At 61.5% G+C, this 19458-nt stretch overlaps 2 protein-coding genes across 4 annotated transcripts; one reads left to right on the top strand and one right to left on the bottom strand.

The window, feature by feature from the left end:
- The first annotated feature begins 106 nt into the window (after nucleotides 1–106).
- On the top strand, nucleotides 107–13453 carry MICAL1 (microtubule associated monooxygenase, calponin and LIM domain containing 1). 2 transcript variants are annotated; one of them, XM_030473096.1, is made up of 26 exons: nucleotides 107–573; nucleotides 4361–4529; nucleotides 4607–4873; nucleotides 5576–5783; nucleotides 5887–6003; nucleotides 6194–6289; nucleotides 6369–6524; nucleotides 6773–6873; nucleotides 7123–7380; nucleotides 7763–7878; nucleotides 7959–8085; nucleotides 8352–8424; nucleotides 8897–9047; nucleotides 9139–9326; nucleotides 9438–9547; nucleotides 9627–9677; nucleotides 9762–9839; nucleotides 10165–10336; nucleotides 10440–10522; nucleotides 10602–11061; nucleotides 11156–11235; nucleotides 11389–11487; nucleotides 11590–11683; nucleotides 11764–11863; nucleotides 11955–12028; nucleotides 12116–13453. In XM_030473096.1, exons 3-26 carry the CDS (start codon nucleotides 4625–4627, stop codon nucleotides 12244–12246), a joined length of 3372 nt encoding a protein of 1123 aa, XP_030328956.1. In that variant the 5' UTR covers nucleotides 107–573; nucleotides 4361–4529; nucleotides 4607–4624; the 3' UTR covers nucleotides 12247–13453. The 2 variants fall into 2 exon arrangements, with proteins under 2 accessions (XP_030328956.1, XP_030328957.1); XM_030473097.1 differs by lacking the exon at nucleotides 107–573 and adding an exon at nucleotides 1158–1260.
- On the bottom strand, nucleotides 13454–18824 carry SMPD2 (sphingomyelin phosphodiesterase 2). Of its 2 annotated transcripts, none has more exons than XM_030473099.1 (11): nucleotides 18757–18824; nucleotides 17887–17960; nucleotides 17369–17465; nucleotides 17173–17249; nucleotides 16217–16310; nucleotides 16037–16126; nucleotides 15612–15694; nucleotides 15268–15400; nucleotides 15090–15194; nucleotides 14855–15011; nucleotides 13454–14177 (listed from the first exon to the last, which is right to left on the bottom strand). In XM_030473099.1, exons 2-11 carry the CDS (start codon nucleotides 17934–17936, stop codon nucleotides 13837–13839), a joined length of 1227 nt encoding a protein of 408 aa, XP_030328959.1. In that variant the 5' UTR covers nucleotides 17937–17960; nucleotides 18757–18824; the 3' UTR covers nucleotides 13454–13836. The 2 variants fall into 2 exon arrangements, with proteins under 2 accessions (XP_030328959.1, XP_030328958.1); XM_030473098.1 differs by lacking the exon at nucleotides 17173–17249 and adding an exon at nucleotides 17084–17172.
- Nucleotides 18825–19458: the final 634 nt, after the last annotated feature.

The following is a 19458-nucleotide window of genomic DNA, read 5'->3' as shown; positions in this document are numbered from 1 at the left end:
TGTGGCTGGAAGGAGCCAGGTCAGCGTTCAGACTCTCTCACAGCACCACAAAGAGCTCACAAACAGAGGGAGCTGTTCCCGACCGCTTCAGCGTCTGGGAAAACCGCCTGGTTTGACGCAGACGCCCCGTTTCCGCGTCCGCCCTGGTCTCTCACTGCTCCAAACCATGGGTGGGCTCCACTGTGCCCGCATCCAGCAGCTTTGCAGGGGGCTGGTGGGCTCGAAACACCCCTCCCGAGCTGGGGGGAGAGGGTATAGAGTATGGGGGGTGGTTCTGCACCAGGACCCCCGGGAAGAGGCCCGAGGGGGCCATGGGAAGGAGGGATGGAGGGGCTGAGCTGGGTGGCCCCACTGGCCGAAGCCACCGGCGGTGCCACGGGTGACTCACGGCGACATAACCCCCGCCCCGTGTCCTTGAGTCACCATCCCCAGCCTCGTGGCAGGTTGTCCCCGTGTGTCACCGGAGCCCCGTGTCCAGCAGCACTCTGAGGACACCGGCACCCGAAAACACCCCAAAGCGCCAGGCCAGGAGCGACCTTCAGTGACGGCAGCGGCTCCATCCTCTGCCCCAAGGTACCTTCACCCTACAGGAACCATTCCCACCCGGGGCCCCCCATCACCCCAGAAGTTCTCCCGGGGGCTGTGGTGGTTTGGGCCACTAGTTGGGGTGGGGGGCTGTCACCAAGCGGGTCCCCCCCGTACCACAGCTGTCTCCTGGTCTCTATTTTTGGCAGTGTGGGGAAGTACGGCACAGAACCGGGGCGGAAAGTGAAGTGGTTTGGTTTCATCGCCTTAATCTTTTTGTTTCCTTTATGGAAGTCTAGTTTCTCACCTTAAAATTAACAAAAAGACCCCCCAAACAACCAAAAGGGCCAGGGTTGTGCTGTGCATCTCCTCATCCCGCTGCTCCAAACCTGCCGCCGCAGCCTGGGGACCACTCTCGGGTGGGTGATGGGGGGCTCAGCCTCCAGCCCTGTGGTGCCCCAACCGCAGCAGCACAAAGCTGGAGCACCCCAGGGCCACCCCCCTGGTCCCAGCACCGCGCTGCAGCAGCCGGGACACCCCGGTCCCCCCGGCAGGGGAGGATAGGGTGGGAAAGGGGGAGGGAAGAGGAGGAGGAGGAGGGGAGGGGAGTGCCGGGCCAGCCGGCAGCCGCTTGCGGAGCCGGAGCCCGTTTCCTGCTTTCTTCTGTCGCTGCAAGCAGCCCTGGGCGCTTCCCCCGGGCTGTGCCTCAGTTTCCCTTTCCGGCAGGCTCTGGAGGTGAGTGAGGAGTGGCGATGGACAGAGCATCCCTTGGGGGGGTGTCAGGGCTCTGCCGTCCCCCCATCCCCGTGTCCCCCCGCTCGGATGCGGGCAGCATCCCACAGAGCGGTCCCCTCCGCCCGCGGGGCTCGGCTGGGGATGGGCGTTGCCAAAGCCAAGGGGTGATTTTGGGGTGTTGATGGGGGGGAACACAAGGGAAATGCTCGGCCCCGCCGTGCCCGTGTCCTGCGGGATGCTCGGGATGCTTGCTGGCGGATGGGCGAGTAGCGCTTTGTCTCTGCTGCCCCATCCCCAAAGCCTCTCCCGGAGGGCAGCGGGGTACCCCCGCCGCATCCTCGCTGCTTCTCGCCCCCGGGACAAAGCGAAAAGAGGGCAGCCCCCACTCCTCCTCCTCGTCTCCATTCCCAGTACTACCAGTGCTCCCAGTGCCGAGTGGGGTGGAGTGGGAAGAGTTTTGCAGAGCGCTTTTCCCGCATCCCTCCCCTCTGCCCAGGGCAGGCAGAGGGATGCTCCAAGGGCCTTGCGAGTGAGTCCCTAGAGGGATTTGGGACTGGTCCCATCCCAGGGCTGAGCCTGAGGGACACATTCCTGTGTCTGGGGTGGATGAAAGCTCTGGTACATTTGGGTAACCAAACCCATGGCACCTACCCCAAGACCCCGTGGGGACAAGAGGGGCTTGGGGTGAAGGAGAAGCAGGAGGAGGAAAAAGATGTGGGCTGCAAAGCCTGGCCCTGGGCAGGCTTCTCCTTGTGCCAAAATTCAGCTACAAGAGGCAGCTCCCTCCATGGGGCTGGTGGTGGGCAAGTTTGTGCATCCCCCAAGTGTTGTCTCTGTCTCTCCTCGGGATGTGGCTGAACTGCGGCTTGTGAATCCCCTGCAAAGGGAACACCAAAATGCCCAGAGAAGTGCTCACTTCTGCTGCTGGCTGCACCTTCAAGGGGGGATTTTGTCATGTGCTTTCCAGGGAAGAACCTCCCTCCACCGTGACCCTCCATCCCTGCTGCTGCCAGGCTCTGCCCTTGCTACTGCTGGTGGCTGGTTTGTGCCCTCTCCTCCGCCCTTCTCCCCACAGCTCCGTGCTGGGGGCCTGTGCCCATGCGCCCACATGCCTGGCTCAAACCAGAGGATCCACAGGGATTTTCCCCCTCCCTCCAGGGGTCTCCAGGCTGGATCCCAAACCCAGAGCAGCCTGGTCCATGCTGGGAGCCAGCTCTCAGAGGCTCAGCTGGGGCTGGAAATCCTCCCAGCTTTCATTAGCTCCGTATGGAGCTGTGTCCTTCCCCACCCCATTTCCATCTGCCTGGAAGACACATGAGCTCGCCTGCGGCCCAGCACCCCCAGGGCAGCCCCCCCCCGGCCATCTCCCAAGGGGCTGCTGCTTCTCTCCATGCAAGGACATGGGAGAGACCCGACCTACAAAGCAGGATGGGGTGTCCCTGCTCCAGGGACACTCCACATGCATCATTCCTGGGTGATGTCCCCACCAGAGCCATCATGAGCTGAGTCAGGACTGGCTCCCCCCCCCCCCCCGCCCCAGCTCCTCCCTCCAGCTTCCAGGAGCATTTTTAAGGGAAGAAATGCAAAAGGCATCCATGGGGAGAGCAGAGCCGGAGGCAGTCTGGCTCAGCACCATCCCTGGCCTTTAGGGGTTGAAAGCTGCTTATTTGCACCAAACCTGCAGGAACCGAGTATCCGGGGGGGAGGGGGGGGTTCTGGGGTTCTGTCCTTGCTTACAATCGCTGGGGGGTTGAGCCTGCTGAAGGGGATGTGTGCCAGCACAAGCATCGTTTCCGTAGGAAACTTGGTGTAACACAAGGCGTGTTGTTCTGCCTCCTCCGAGCCTCCCTGCCCAAGCGCCGGGGCTGGAAAGCTTTCCTGGGAAGCGTGCTGCCCCGGCATCGTGTCCAGTGGGAATTGAGGCCTTGATGTGGGTGAGGTTTGCACTGCCTCAGTTTCCCCAGGCTCATTCTGTCCCGCTGGTGTGGCCAGAAGGGCTGGAGCACCCAGGGGAAGAGGAGGAATCTGTGTCCGGGTCTCACCACCCTGCTGTGAACGTACCGGTCGTGTCCTCTGTCCCCGTGCTGCTGGTCTGGGGACCGACCAGAGGGTGCCAGCTCCTGCTCCAGCCTGGCTGGATGCTTTGTCCATGTGTCTGCCCGGGAAGGAAGAGGTTAAAGTGCTGGGCTTTCCTGACTGAGGGAAGGTGACCTGCAGAAGTGCTTTGCAAAGTGCCTGCAGGCGTAGGGAAGCTGCTGGAGCCAGACCAAACTTGAAACCCAGCTAGAATTTGGCCTTTCCAGCCTAAACTTAAGCACAGGCTTAAACCTCTCCTTTCCCACACCCCACCGAGGGCAGCTGGGCTCAGATGCTGCCTCATTCCCCCTCTGGCACCCTTCAGGGTGCTGCCGCGTTCCTGCCGGTAACACTGAACAGGAGAGGGCAAAGAGCAATGGTTCAAAGGCGGGAGTGTTCCGGTTTCCCAAGGCTTTCACCAGTTCCTCCTTGGCAGCGCCATGGATTTGTGGGGCTGAGGGAGGCTTTCCCAGTCCTGGGGCTTGGCAACAAGGGCCAAGGCAAAGCTTTGTGCTTCGTGCTTGGGGTGGCAAATAGAAGGTGGCATGGGACAGTGTTGAGGGGACAGTGCCAGGAGTGGGATGGGGATGCAAGGAGTGCTGGTCCCATGAGGGATGCCAGGAGTGCATCTCCCAGGGGATGCGGTGGGTTCGAGGTGCCCATGGGGAGTGCACTGCACCTCTCCTGCAGGTTCCCTGGCACCATGGGGCCGTTCATACACTGGTTTGGGTTTTGGGGTTTTTGGGTTTCCCCACTGGTGCTTCCTCTGTGCTCATCTGCTTCTGCCCTGACCCAGGGGTGGCAGAGGCAGAGATGGGGGCGAAAGTCACCCCGCTCTGGTTGCAAAAGCCAGGCTGGTGGGATGGGTCCAATCCTGCTCCCCAGGGCTGGGTCTGGCTGGTTTTGGTTTGTCCCTGCACCCAGGACCCAGCTCCCAGTCCCTCCCCTGGTAAGGCTGAAGGTGAAGAGGAAGGAAGTGATGGGTTTGTTCCAAAACACCTCACTCTGCTCTCGGCTGCTGCAGGCACATGCTGTATGGAGGAAGCTGCTTGCTGCCACCGCAACCATCCCCTTCCCTGACGTCACTGCGCAGGGTGACACCGTGGCAGCACCCAGGGGAGACTTCAACACCCACTGCCAGAAAGAGCCACCCAACAGCACCCCCGGGTGGGAAACCTCACAACGAACAGCAGGTATGGGACTGGGATGGGTTTGAGGATGGGGGACCAGGAGGGTGCCATCCCTGCTTACCTCTGCTGTCCCTCGCCAGGCTGCGGGGTAAAGCAGGATGAGCGCACCGGCCAACCCTGCCCATGCCATCTTCGAGAGGTTCCTGCGTGCCGGGGAGTGCCAGGAGGTGCTGAGCTGCTTCGGGGAGCTGTGCCAGGAGCTGGGGCTGCAGGGCAGCGGGCTGCAGCTCTACCATGGCCTCAAGGCTGCCCTCAACTACTGGAGTGCCAAGGCCCTGTGGAGCAAGCTGGATAAGAAAGCTGGGCACAGGGACTATGACCAGGGCACAGCCTGTGCCAGCACCAAGGTACTGGACATATGGACTGTGGGGTTTGCATCCGTCCTTGCTCTGTGTCCTTGTCAGCAGGTTGAGAGCACCACTTGGGGCACCCTTGCCCCCACCCCGGGAGGATGCGGGATGGGAGGTTGATGGGGTTTAATGGGACAGGGTGTTAATTAGCACCACTCCTCTCCCCATGGCATGATGTCACCTCAATGCCACCCAGCCAACAGCGTCCTTCCTCCTCCTGGCTGCTCCTCACTGGGGACACCTCATGGGAGGCTCTAAAGGGGCAAAGGGACCTGCCAAGCCCTTTTTGGAGGACAGGAGGTTCCCTGGGCCTGGGGGACCCTATTTCTGTCCCAGAGCTGGTGGCTTTTGTCCCCACTGCTGGTGCCCCATCATCCCCTCAGCCCTATGCAGGAGACCAAACCTGAGGCCTGGTTTTGAGCTTGTTTCTGGTGAAGTCTCCCTGTTCCGGGCTGTGCTTTATCTGACTGAGCACTTTGAATTGCTGTCCTGGGTAAAGGCAAGGTTCAGGCAGCCAGAGAAGTGGGGGGTTCCCCACAGGGCGCCCCCTTTTGCAGGGAGAAGCAGTGCGTGCAGCCCAGGGGACAAGGGGACTAGCTGGGAGAGGCAGATCCTGACCTGGGGAAGGAGGGAGATGCTGCCATACTCCTTCTCTCTGTGGGGTGCCTGTCCCCTTCACACTGCCCATCCCCTTGGCAGTGCCTGGTGGTGGGGGCCGGCCCCTGCGGGCTGCGGGTGGCCATCGAGCTGGCGCTGCTGGGCGCCCGTGTGGTGCTGCTGGAGAAGCGGGATTCCTTCTCCCGCAACAACGTCCTGCACCTCTGGCCCTTCACCATCCATGACCTGCGGGCACTGGGCGCCAAGAAGTTCTATGGGCACTTCTGCACTGGCACGCTGGACCACATCAGTAAGTCTTTAAGGGGCGGGCCAAGCTCTGTACCCTCAGGGTCCCCCCGTTGTCCCCACAGGGACTGGGGGTGCAGCCCTGAGTGTCCCCGCTCCCATCCCAGGTATCCGGCAGCTCCAGCTGATCCTGCTGAAGGTGGCTCTGCTCCTGGGGGTGGAGGTGCACATCAACGTGAAGTTCAACGGTCTCATCCCCCCAACGGGCAAGGCGGGTGGACAGGGTAAGGTATCGCTGTGGCATCTCTAGGGACAAGGACAGGGATGTGGGTGGCTGCTCTGAGCCCCTCCAGGCCCTCTGCTAGTCCAGGACATGCCTTTTTGCAGGGGGATGAGATGCAGCTGTCTCCCCCCTGCACTGGAGCATGTCCCAGTTGAGACCCAGCACGCTTGTGATGGTCCCTCTCCCTGCAGGCTGGCGTGCTGTGCTGCAGCCCAGCTCCTCTCCCCTCAGCCACTACGAGTTTGACGTCCTCATCTCAGCCGGTGGAGGCAAATTTGTCCCTGAAGGTGATAGCAGTGGGTCCCTGCACCCCTGGGATTGGTATGAGGGGGTCAGGTGGGGGTTCACACCAATCCCATCCCACAGGGTTCAAGCGGAAGGAGATGAGGGGCAAGCTGGCCATTGGCATCACCACCAACTTCATCAACCGCCACAGCCGGGCCGAGGTGGAGGTGGCCGAGATCAGCGGCGTGGCCCGAATCTACAACCAGAAGTTCTTCCAAAACCTCTACAACAAAACAGGTTGGTGGTCCCAGCCCTGGCATGGGGGGTGCTGGGGGGTCCATGTCCTCTCCTGGTGCAACTGGAGGCTCAGCTCTGCGATGTCTTAAAGGTCTTTTCCAACCTAGTTGATTCTATGATTCTCTGTCCCCTGGATGCATGTCCCTGAATGGTACCTCATAGCAGGAGACATTCAGTGGCTGAGCCCTGTGTGAGAGCTCCCTGTGGCTCCGTCCCATGGTTCAGCAAAGATCCTTCCCTGTTCCCAGGCATCGACCTGGAAAACATCGTCTACTACAAGGATGACACTCACTATTTCGTCATGACAGCCAAGAAGCAGAGCCTGCTCAAGAAGGGGGTCATCCTCCAGGTGAGAAGGGCAGGATCCAGCCCCGGGATCCCATAGCGATGGAGGATAGGATGTGGATCATGGGTGCTGGTTCGACCACCACCCCTGGGATGCTGAGGGCTTTGGCAGCCTGTGCCAAGGGAAGGATCCTTCTGTAGGGCGCACAGTCCCAGGCCCAGTGGCACAGCTTCACCCTAGAACTGGCTGCACCCAGGCTGGGGGGCAAACACTACCTCCCATGTCCCAGCCAGCTTCACCCCATCCTCACAGGACAAAGCAGACATCGAGAGCCTCCTGTCCCCGGAGAATGTGAACCGGGATGCCCTCCTCAGCTATGCCAAAGAAGCTGCCAACTTCTCCACCAACTACCGCCTTCCCCAGCTGGAGTTTGCCCTCAACCACCGAGGCCTGCCAGATGTTGACATGTTTGACTTCACCTGCATGACGCGCTCGGAGAACGCGGCGCTGGTGCGGGAGCACAATGGGGTCCGTCTGCTCCTCGGGCTGGTGGGCGACTGCTTGGTGGAGGTGAGGGTCCCCCTTGCAGTGCCATTATGTCCCTCAGCTTCCCTTTTCCCCACAAGATGTGTTGGTTGCAATATATTCCCCATCCCTAAACACTTCTTGCCCCATCTGCCCATCCCCAAGTCCCAGTAGCAAGATGTTCCAGTGGGGTTACACCTTCCCTGTCCCCACCAGGGATCTGGGGTGGGTTCAGGGTGGAGGAGCAGCCCAACTCCTCCCCAGACGCAGCTGTACCAGCCAGGGAGGACATGGACACCATCCTCCCTGCGCGTCCTGTCGCCTCTCCCTGCTTTCATCCCCGGCCAAGCCCAGCAGCTCCCAGCCTCTTCCAACCATCCCGACCGGCCGTGCTACTCTAGCTCCATCTCTGCCTTTCCCTCCACAGCCCTTCTGGCCACTGGGCACCGGCGTGGCCCGGGGCTTCCTCGCTGCCTTCGATGCGGCATGGATGGTGCGGCGATGGGCGGCCGGGACCCCCCCGCTGGAGGTGCTGGCTGAGAGGTGAGTGTCCCCATCCTGCTGGGCTGGACCCGGAGCGGGTGGGGATGAGCATTCACCCCAATCCTGTCCCTTGCTCCCAGAGAGAGCATCTACCAGCACCTCTCACAGACCTCCCCGGACAACACCAACAAGAACATCAGCCAGTACAGCATTGACCCGGCCACGCGCTACCCCAACATCAACCTGCAGGCCATCAAAGCCAACCAGGTACCCATCCCAGGTCCTGCCACGGGGCAGCCACCCAGCCCAGCCTCCCCAGTGGTCAGGGTGACACCAATTTGCACGATCGTCTGTCCCAGAAGGGTGTGAAGCTGAAGCTGTTGGTCCCCAGTGCATTTAATGCATTGCGCATGGTGGATGTGGTTGGTTCTGGGGAGGTTGGGGTGCCCGGGTGTCCCCTTGTCCAGCTCTCTGTGTGGTGCTACTGGCTCTATGCAGGTAGGGACCCACCACCGGCATGTCCCCATCTGCAGGTCCGGGACCTCTACCTCGTGGGCACGGTGGAGGTGGACCACAAGAGGAAGAGTGACAACAGATTCAGCACTGGTAGGAGCAGCTGGTCCTGCCGCAGCCCCCCCAGCACCAGGACCCCCCATTCCTCCCAGCAGCCCATGCCAGAGCGGCTCCTGCCCTGATTTTCCTCCCTCCTTCTTTTCCCTGGCCGGTGTCCATCTGCCCACCATGCTCCATCCAGCACCAGCTGCGTTTCCATCCTGGTGGCACTGCTGGTTTCCATTCCCCCTGCCCATGTCCCCTGTGGGGACACAGCCCCCAGCTGCTGTTCAGGGGGGAGGTTGTTATCTCCTCCTGGCCTGCACTGGTGTTGGGCTGGGAAATACTGACAGATGTCTTATCAACCCATTTATTGAGTCTTGGGGAGGGGGGGTGTTGCATGGGGGATATCTTGTGTCACTCCCATGGGACCCCTTCACCACTAAAGCACTGATGCTGGATTGGGAAGTGGGATGGGGGGGTCCCCTGACTCTTTGGGGTGGGGATACATGTGCTGCCTCCCCAGTGGTCTCCAGAGATGCCTATGAAGACCTGCTGAGCTGGTGCCAGGCCAGCACGGCCGGGTACCGAGGTGTGGAGGTGACCAACTTCACCACCTCCTGGACCAGCGGCTTGGCCCTCTGCGCCCTCATCCACCACTTCCGCCCCGACCTGGTGTGAGTGCCTGGGACCCCCAGTGGGTACCCCCCCACCGGGTATCCCCGACCCTGCAGAGCACACCCTGATGCCACCCGTGTCTCCCTGCAGGCATTTTGACTCTGTGGACCCCCAGGATCCCATCCGGACTCACCAGATGATGCTGGACATGGCAGAACAGGAGCTGGGCATCCAGCCTGTCCTCTCTAGCATTGAGATGGCCACCATGGCAGAGCCCGACCGCCTGGGGCTCATCACCTACCTCAGCCAGTTCTATGAAGCTTTCAAGACCTCTCCAAGTGCGAATTTTGGGCTGATTTATCACATCCTGATGCCCCACTGGGGCTGGCTGGGTGCCCCCTGCTTTGTAAGGTGAGTCCCACCACCGTGGCTGTGTCCCCTCTGTGCAGAGGCAGAGGAGGTCACCAAGAAGCCGCTGCTTCCCCTTGGTACACGAGGAGCCATCCTCTTCCTCAGCAAGCAGCAGAAGAGCCGGAGCCTGACACACAAGCGTGCCCAGGTGAGGGACCCCCCCACCCAGACCCTCGTGACACCCCAAAACCATGCCTCCTTCCCCATCCTAGCTACCCCCTTTGCAGGACAGTGCCCAGAAGGATGCTGAGGCCAAGAGGAGTCGCAGGGATGCTGAGGTGGGTCAGCAGAGGGATGCTGTGCCAGGGCGCAGTGGTCCTGGGGGGTCGTAGGGGTCTGACCCTCCCTTGAGTTGCTCCTAGGTGGACATGGGGCTGGATGGAGACATTCTGGATGATGCCCATGAGCTGCCACAAGCCACCACCATGGACCCAGGGCAGGTTGGTCCTTGTGTCACCCGGGCTTGGGGGATCCAGCTTTAGGTTGGGTGGGTGCTTGGGGGGGCACCGGTGGGGCTGAGCCAAGGGTTGGGACCAGAGCTGTACAAGCAAACACCCACATGCTCCCGGCTCCTCCCTGCCTGTTTCCTGACCCAACTGGTTTTCCAGAGCCAAGACTTGCCACTCCCTTGCTGGTGCCAGCAAACCTGAGCACCAAGCGGAGAAACCCCCCCCCCAAAACCCCTTTAGGCTGCTGGCAGAGCCGTGGGGCAGGGTGGGCGCCAGCACCCCAAGTGCCACCCCAGCCTGTGCGGTGTCCCCACAGCCAGCAGCAGCCCGCGGGGACAGCAGCGACGCCTGTTACTTCTGCGGCCGCCGCGTCTACATCCTGGAGCGAGCCAGCGCCGAGGGACGCTTCTTCCACCGCGGGTGCTTCCAGTGCCGGCAGTGCGGGGCCACCCTGCGCCTGGGCGACTACGCCTGCGACGAGCAGCACGGTGAGGCGGGCGGCGGGAGAGGGGATGCTCAGGGGAAGGTTTCTCCACCATCCACGTCATCACATGGGTGATGGGTTTGGGTTTGGGGTTCCCTCCCCTCCAGGTCATTTTTACTGCTCGCTTCACTACCCCAATCCAACCGGCATGGATCTGGCCCAGGATGAGCCCCTGGTGCTGCCTGATGGGGTAAGTTGCTGTAAATCCCCATGGAAAAGGCGGAGGGTGGAGGAGGATGCTCCTGTGCTGCATAACCCCTCTGTCCTAGGATGCTGCCTGCCTGCCCCCAGATGCTGGGAGCCCATGCGTGTCCCCTGAGGATGGTGTCCCGGGTCCTCTGCAGCCCCCACCAGCAGCCCCACAGCCAGGGGAAGAGCAAGGGGCAGTGGAGGACACTGTGGGTGCTGGTGACACCGAGGAGCAGGAGCTGCTGGCACAGCCCGGGCAGGATGTGAGGGAGGATGAGGGTCCCAGCGCGGAGCCCAGACGGGTGGCAGAGGAGGGTGAGGAAGGCGGTGGCAGGAGGAAGATCGTCCTCACGCCGCTGGAGAAGCTCAAGCTGTCCACGCTGAACCTCACCAGTGAAGCAGAGCCTGAGCCACCACCGAAGCCGGCTCGTCTGTGGCTCCAAGCAGCACCCGAGGCCCTCCCTGCTCAGTGGCCAGGACAAGATGCCTGGGAGGAAGAGGAGGAGGAGGATGATGAGGAGGAAATGGCCATGGAGGAAGGTAGGTGGCTACAAGCTGGAGTCTCTGTCTGAGCAGGGCTCTGGGTTCCTCCAGTACCCCAAAATGGTCCAAAACGGTTCTTTTCTTGGGGCAGCTTTGGAGGAGAGTGACAGTGAGGAGGAAGAGGAAGAGGAGGAGGAGGAAGGCACAGACCTTGGCATCAGGGCGGGGTTGGTGAGTGCTTTCCCTTAATAGCAGTGGCCTCACCAGCCCAGGCAGTGCTGGGGCTCTTACTGGCATCTCCTCTCACAAAGCCATTGGGTTGGGCTCTGACACAGCTGCCGGGGCAAGGACTGATCCCCTGCCCATGCAACTGTCCCCTCACAGGGCCTGGACCTGGGGGAAGAGGAAAAATACCCCACCTGGAAGCGCACCCTGACCCGCCGGGACAGGGAAGCCCAGATGAAGCGGTTCTGCAAAGCCCAGGTAGCCCCATGGGGCAGAGCTGGGTCCTCAGCCTGTCCCCATCCCCTCCATCCCACTGCAGGAGGTGCCAGCCCATGGGTGACCACTGCCCTCCCTTTGCAGGCCATCCAGAGGCGGCTGGAGGAGATCGAGGTGACATTCCGGGAGCTGGAGCAGCAGGGCATCAAGCTCGAGAAGTTACTCCGGGACGAGGATGGTAAAGCCAGGGTGGATGGGGCACCATGACCACCATAACCAGGGAGTATGCGCCCCACTCACAACCCCATTGCCCCACAGGCACCCCAGCCGACCAGAAGACGCAATGGATGAACCAGCTGCTGTACCTAGTCCAGAAGAAGAACAGCCTGATGTCTGAGGAGTCGGACCTCATGATCGCGTAAGGCTTGGGGAGGATGCTCCCAGGTTGGCATAGGGGGCTCAGCTCACCCCAGCCCCCTGAGCACAGCATCCCCCTTCCCTCCCTGCAGGGTGCAGGAGCTGAAGCTGGAGGAGCAGCAGTGCCAGCTTGACCAGAAGCTCCGGGGCTACATGGACAAGAAGGGTGAGTTCTGGGGTTCCTGTGCCTGGTGGGGGGAGCAGGATGGGGCTCTGGCCCCCCCAGCCCTGCTCCAGCCTCCTGCTCTCATAGAATCCTTGAAGACACCCGAGGATCGTGTGGCCGAGCAGGAGATCCTGGTGCAGCTGCTGGATGTGGTGAACAAGCGCAACGTCCTCATCCACATCCAGGAGGAGAAGCGGCTCAGTGAGCTGCAGCCCTGATTCATGTGGCTGCAGGACATACCGGTTCCTCCCGGGGTGGGACAAGAGGTGTCCCCCCAGCCTGGCCGAGCATCACTTCTGGAGGTGATGCTTGAGGTGCTGTGGTGAATCCAGCTCCCTGCTTGCCAAAGCTGCCATGGAGAGGCCAGACCCACTGGTGGATACCTGTGTAGGGAGACACCGAGGAGCACCCTGGCTTTGGGGTGCAGAGAGGGTTTCTCCACGCTTGGCTGGATTGCATTTGCCTTGTGCTTGCTAGAGACAAGATTTGCAGGAGGCTACAGGACACAGGGACCGTGGCGGCTCCGCCTGGGGTTTGCTACAGGAGGAAGAAGCCCCACATGGAAGCGGGGTCTCACCCAGTGCAGGAGGTCCTGCAGCCATCACCTCTTCCAGCGGATGCTGCCCAGAGGCTTGGCTGCAGCATGGAAAGTGTTTTGTCAGCAGGGCCCCTCATGCTCAAGCTGAACATGCCTCAGGACACGTTCTTGGTGGGACAGAGGTGGCTCATCACAACCCATCCAGCCCCGGGCACTGAAGATGTGACCACGGCCACAACAGGCAGGTCACAGTGGAGATGCCGAATGTGGAGAGGCAGTGTCATGAGCAGCCTGTAGAAGACACCTGGGGGCATCCATCCATGCATCCTAATCCAGGATACCCATCCCACCCTGGGACATCCATCCCACACTGGACATCCAGCTCTTCCAGGGACATCTGGCTCTACAAGTGGAGCCAGTGACAGACTGGGCTGATCCCACCACTCTGTATCACTGCTTTTGAGTGCCATGTCCATGCTGCTCCCAGCAACTGCTGGAACCCAGTCAGAAACCCCACTGTGATGCCCCAGGGCTGGGGAAGGGGCTTTCTGTCCAGCAGCTCCCAGAGGGGATTGAGCTCAGCGCCAGCACTGTGTGACACGAGGCCGAGGCCTGCGTCCTCCTTGTCCCTTTGGGGTTTCTCCTGCTTGGCAATGCCACAGTTGTTGCAGGGTGGCCTCCACGGCCAAACTGTGCTTAAGCACCAGCTATGCCAAGCACGGAGGTCCTGGGCGCGGGCTCCTCTGTTAGCAATACACCCCCCTCTCCATTCCTCCCCATTCCCATCCTGCCTCCCCAAACCCTCCTGTCTACCTTGTGTTTGCACCAACCCTACTATCCTGCTGCAACCTCTCCCTTCCTTTGAATAAAGCCTTCCCAACCCAGCACCAAGGGCTAAAACATCACCTTTATTTCTATCCGAGTCAAATCCGGTTGCTGGAGCAGGCACCAGCTTTCACCAGGAGCCCCTGATGCAACCCCAGGCTGAGCCTCTGGAGCCTCCCAGCCACACTCCAGGTGGGTCCCTCCAGGTAAAAAGGGTGTGTTAAAAAAGCAATTAAAACCTGCCTCCCCCAGGGTTCCCATGGGGGCCAACATGATGAATCTGCCCCCAAAAATCTTAATTTCACCCAGGGAGGTGACTGCGAACCTGTGCCACCAAGCTGGCCACAGCGCTGCTCACCTAAAACCAGAAGTCAGCTAGAAAAAAGAGACTAAAAGGGACCAAGATGGGGCTGTGAGGATATCGTGGGACATCCACGGCCTCAACTCAGCCATCGCTGGGCCGCTCCTGCAGCGCCCGCAGCACCATCCGCATCTGCTCCTCGGTGCCCTGCAGCATCTTCACCTCGATGGTGTGGAAGAGGTGGAGGCCAGTGGCGAGGAGGAGGATGCCGATGGCAAGGAAGGCCAGCAGGGAGAAGGAGAGCTTGGGGAAGGGCTGCCCGCCCAGCCCCGCCAGCGTGCCCAGCACAGCCGCTGCCTGCAGCAGCAGCAGCAGCAGCGCCAGCACCGCCAGCCTGCCCGTGGAGTAGCGCTGCCGCTGCGCTGCCCGCAGCCCCACACCAACCTCTGTCCGTGCCTCTGTCACCACGTCCACCAGTGCCAGCTCTGCAGGGGACAGGGACGGCTCAGCAGGATAGGACCCCCCTGACATCCCTCCATTGCCCTTTACCCTCCCACCCCCCATAGCCCTTTTTCTCCCACTGCTCTGCCCTGTCCTGCCCATGCAGGCACCCCAAGGGATGCCCTAAGTAAGGGGAAACATCCTCCAAAACTCCATCAAACTTACAGAATCACAGACTGGTTTGAGTTTGGAAAGGATCTTAAGATCATCCAGTTCCAACCCCCTGCCACAGGCAGGGACACCTTCCACTAGAGCAGGTTGCTCCAAGCCCCTGTGTCCAACCTGGCCTTGAACACTGCCAGGGATGGGGCAGCCACAGCTTCTCTGGGCACCCTGTGCCAGCGCCTCAGCACCCTCACAGGGAAGAGCTTCTGCCTTATATCCAAGCTGAATCTCCCCTGTTTCAGTTTGAACCCATCACCCCTTGTGCTATCACTACAGTCCCTGATGAAGAGTCCCTCCCCAGCATCCTTGTAGCCCCCTTCAGACACTGGAAGCTGCTCTGAGGTCTCCACGCAGCTTCTCTTCTCCAGGCTGAACAGCCCCAATGTTCCCAGCCTGTCTTCATATGGGAGAAAAAGCCCCTGATCATCCTCATGGCCTCCTCTGGCCACTTCATCCAGCTCCATCAGCCCATCCACCAGGCCCTATTCCACCTTACCAGCTGTGCTGAGGGTGGCACTCGCAGCCTCTCCCTGCCTCCTGATGTGCAGCGTTGCCATCACGGCTTCATGGTCTGAGAAGGGGATGTCCATGCCTGGAGCGGACCCCGTGGTGGTCCTTAGCTCTTCACACTTCACCGTGAAGCTGGAGATGGCCTGGGTGAGGTGACAGGGGGGTCATGATGCTTCCTCCCCTCTGCTACTCCCAACCGATGGCCAAGGGACCCCCATTACCTTGTAGAGGATGTAGTCAATGCGGATGCCGAGCGGGAAGGGCAGCAGCTCTGTCTTGATGGTGAAGCAGTTGCTGGGGATGAGGGTGCAGCCATCCTTACAGCCCTGAGATGAAGCACTTGGGTGGGTGGGGGGCTCTCAGCGCACCCCAGGACGCTGCTTCCCCCCTGCTGCTCACCTCAAAGTGCTTGGCCTCGGCAAAGGCATCCCGCAGCCCCGTCCAGCCACGCAGCAGCCGGATGCCCACGTCCTCAGGGTGCATGTTCAGGTCCCCCCCCAGCAGCACCACGTCAGCTGCCTTTGAGGTGTGTCTGTGGGGATGGGGACCTCTAAACCCCTGCCCCACACTGGACTGGGGTGACTGGGGCCCTCCCCAGTGCTCCCCAGCCTTACTCCTGACCAGGACTTGGTGCAAATGGGAGCTCTCTGCAGTGCAAGCCCCAGGGGCAGGGGTGACCACATGCACCCCAGGGACCTGCAATGGGGAACCCGGTGGGACTGGGACACCCCACAGCTGCTCACCGGATGAACTGGGCCAGCTCCCAGGCCTGCACCAGGCGGTGGGGCAGGTAGGCGTCCTTCTCCCGGCAGTATTCCGCATGTAGCTGGTGAGGGTGGGGCGCAAAGTGGCCGTGACCCCCATATTGGCACCTTCCCTGCTCCTTGGCTCCCTGCACACCCACCCAGCCCCTATGGATGGTCCCTCTGGGGTCTGGATGACCCCTCTGTCTTCATCTCACCCCCCTGGGGACAGCCTGGGATGCTCAGCCAGGTTGGGGGTCTCTGCCCTCCTCCAAAGCAATATTTCATTACATCAGTGCATAGTCCCATGAGACAGGGTGCAGAGCAGTGGTTAAAGCAAAGGGACAGCAAAGGAGGGGTACAGCCACTCGTCCCCCTCTTCCCCATTGTCCCCCCAATGCCAGGTCCTTCCCCAGGGCACTCACATGGGTGACGTAGACATTGAAGATGATCCCAGAGATCTTAATGATGACGAGGCCGACGGACTTGCCGCAGAACCAGTCCCCGTGCTGGAGCTGCCAGAGGGGAAGGGGCACAGGCTGGGGGGCTGGTGAGGCTCCATGGGGCTGGGCACCATGGTGCCACATGCCCCCCACCCCACTCACCATGTAGGGGTACCCATTCAGTGAGTACTGGTAGAGGAGAGTGTCCAGGATGGTGAACCTGGAGAAGACGCAGAGGCCGCTGCCGATCACGCCGCTGCGGGAGGGGAAAAGCACAGTGAGAAGTGTGGACATAGAATCATAGAATCCCAGACTGGTTTGAGTTGGAAAGGACCCTAAGATCATCCAGTTCCAACCCCCTGCCACGGGCAGGGACACCTTCCACTAGAGCAGGTTGCTCCAAGCCCCTGTGTCCAACCTGGCCTTGAACACTGCCAGGGATGGGGCAGCCACAGCTTCTCTGGGCACCCTGTGCCAGCGCCTCAGCACCCTCACAGGGAACAACTTCTTTATATCTAACCTGAACGTCCCCTATTTCAGTTTGAACCCATCACCCCTTGTCCTATCACTACAGTCCCTGATGAAAGTCCCTCCCCAGCATCTTTGTAGCCCCCTTCAGACACTGGAAGCTGCTCTGAGGTCTCCACACAGCTTCTCTTCTCCAGCCCCAATGTTGTCACCCTGCCTTCATACGGGAGGTGCTCCAGCCCCTGATCATTCTCGTGGCCTCCTCTGGACTTGCTCCAACAGCTCCGTGTCCTTCTTACGTTGAGGACACCAGAACTGCACACAGTGCTGCAAGTGGGGTCTCAAAAGAGCAGAGCAGAGGGGCAGGATCACCTCCTTCGGCCTGATGGTTAAACTTGATTTGATGCAGCCCAGGGTATGGTTGGCTTAACCACAAGTATATGGTGGCCCTCCCACTCCACCTCCTGCCAGCCCTGAGCCAAGGGGCTCCCCAGATGCCAGGGTCCCACTGTGCTCCTGTGAGCACCCCACTCTCCACCCATGGGGACAGAGGTGACCTACAGCACTGGTGTCTCCATGTGGCAAATACCAAGGACATGGCACAGCTCTGGCACAGCCCCATGGACAGCCCTGGGCTTGGCACCTCTCACCTGCGGAAGTAATGGGAGAAGGGGTAGCAGCCTCCCAGCTTCGCCTTCAGGTCATTGTAATCCTGCTCACTCCACACCTGGAGAACAGCAGGATGGACTGAGAATGGGCGCACTCATTTCAGGCTGAGAACGGGCGCAACTCGTGTCACAGCTCAGGGCTGAGAACAGGCGCATTCAGCTCACGGGCTGCCCTCACCTCCTGGAGAAGGACCAGGTCGAAGCGCTCCTGGCGCAGCATGTCCCCGATGAGCTGGATGCGCTCCTGTCGCCGTTTGCTCAGGTAGCGGATGGCCCTGATGGAGAGAGGGGGGTCACAGCCTGGGGGGGGACATGGGGTGATGTAGGCTGCCAGGGCCCGAAATGGGGGAGCGAGGGCTCCAGTACTGGAATGGGCAGGAGGCAGAATGAGATGGGAGGGGAGGGGGAAAGGGCCATGGGGGACCATGGGGACAAGAGGAATGTGCAAGGAGGCTGATTGGGGACAGCTTCTGCCCGCAGAATCCAGGCGGCTCATCCCTGGTTGGGGGGTGAATGGGAGGCATTTTTCTGGGGGGGAGCAGGCACAGAGGGGATGGGGGGCACAACCCTGACAAATGCAGGGCTGGGAGAGCAGTGTAAGCCCAGCACAAAGGGGACACAAAGGTGACCCTGTGGTGGGACCCCTCTCCCGGTGCAGGTGTCCCTATCCCCACCCCAGCAAGCCCTTGGACTCACCAGCAGTTCAGGTCGAAGACGCGGAGCTGCAGGGTGGGATCTCCCTCCATTGCTCACCGGGGCAGAGGGGTGTCCTGTAGGGGTTGGGGTGAGAGCCCCGGGGAGCCGGCACAGGGAACAGGTCAGATCTGGGGAGCCAGGCTGGGACAAAGGAGCGCCCGGGGTGCTCCAGCCTGGCCCAGGCCGTCCCCTCCTCTCCCACCCGCAAGGGCCATTCCAAACCCCAGCCTGCCCCCAGACAGGGACCCATGCACCCGAACAAGACGGGCGACTCCTCCATCCCATGGACGAGGACACCGATGGGTCAGGGACGGGGTTCGGGGCTCAAGCCCTGTGTCGTGTGCCTGGATGGATTTTTAACTCCAGTTTCAAGGCGGACCTGCTTCGCACGGGAATGGGACACCCACCAACCCCTGCCCGCTTGGGAAGCCCAGGGACACCCCAAACCCCGGGAGGACCCTGCAGCTCCCGGAGCAGCCCCAGCGCTGTCCGCTTAGAAGCCCCAGGAAAGTAAACCCAGGCTCCAGGGTGCCGGGTGCGGGCAGCGGGTGCGGGCAGCCGGGCTCTGCCTGCCCCGGCGGGTCACCGGGAGGCTCATCCCATCCCCACGCCGTGCTAATACCAGCCGGTATTACCGGTAATACCCCCGGCGACGCCTTCCCCACCCCCAGCACCCGACGGGACGGGGATGGGATTGCGGAGCAACAGGCGGAGCAGGGAGCAGGAGCAACAACAGGCAGAGCGGGGACGGGAGCGGAGCAACAACAGGCGGAGCGGGGACGGGAGCGAAGCTGGGAGCAGAGCAATAGGCGGAGCGGAGCGGGGGGAGCGCGGAGCGATCAGCGGGCGCGGAGCGGAGCGGAACCGGACCTGGTGCGAGCGGGAGCGGTGCGGGGCCGCGGGACTACGCGTCCCGGCAGGCAGCGCGGAACGGGAACGGAACGGAAAGGGAAGGGGCCGCCCCGAGAGGCGGGTCAGGGCCGGGCGGTTGTGAATGGGGGCGGGGGTGGACGTGATGGGTGCTAATGGGGTGCTGATGGGGTGCGTTGGCAAGCGCATTGGGGGATAGCAGCGGTAAGGGCGGCTGCGCTGCTCCGCGCCTTCCCAAAGTAGCCCCTGCAGCTCCTGCCTGTTCGGGCTCCCATCCCAGCATCTTCTAGGAGGCCTGTGGGATCCTCCGTGATGTCGCTGACATCCTCCCCCATTAGCTCCCGGGTCCCAGGTCTCCTCGGGAGCATCCCGCAGCCCCCTGAGCATCACTCCCCCCACCCCTACTCCTGATGCTCCGCCTGTTCTGGAGGGAGCAGGTCCTGTCCACGGGCTCATGGGAGCGGCAGCAGTGCCCGATATTGAGCAGCTTTCCTCGTCCAAGGCCTCCTCCTTCACAGCCCTAATGATGGCACTGCATACACATCCCACAGCCTGTTCCCGGGGCAGTGATGTTCTCAGCAAGGGCTGGTGCTGAGAACAGCAGTGAGGGATGCTGGTGAGCCTGACTGTACTGTCAGGGTCTCTTTGGATCCTGCATGTGTGTTTTGTTGCCATTCCCAGCCTATGGCCCAGGCAGGATTA

The sequence above is a fragment of the Strigops habroptila genome, chromosome 18 (assembly GCF_004027225.2).
Source record: "Strigops habroptila isolate Jane chromosome 18, bStrHab1.2.pri, whole genome shotgun sequence".
Taxonomy (NCBI): Eukaryota; Metazoa; Chordata; class Aves; order Psittaciformes; family Psittacidae; genus Strigops; species Strigops habroptila.
This window is presented reverse-complemented; position numbering and strand designations above follow the sequence as displayed.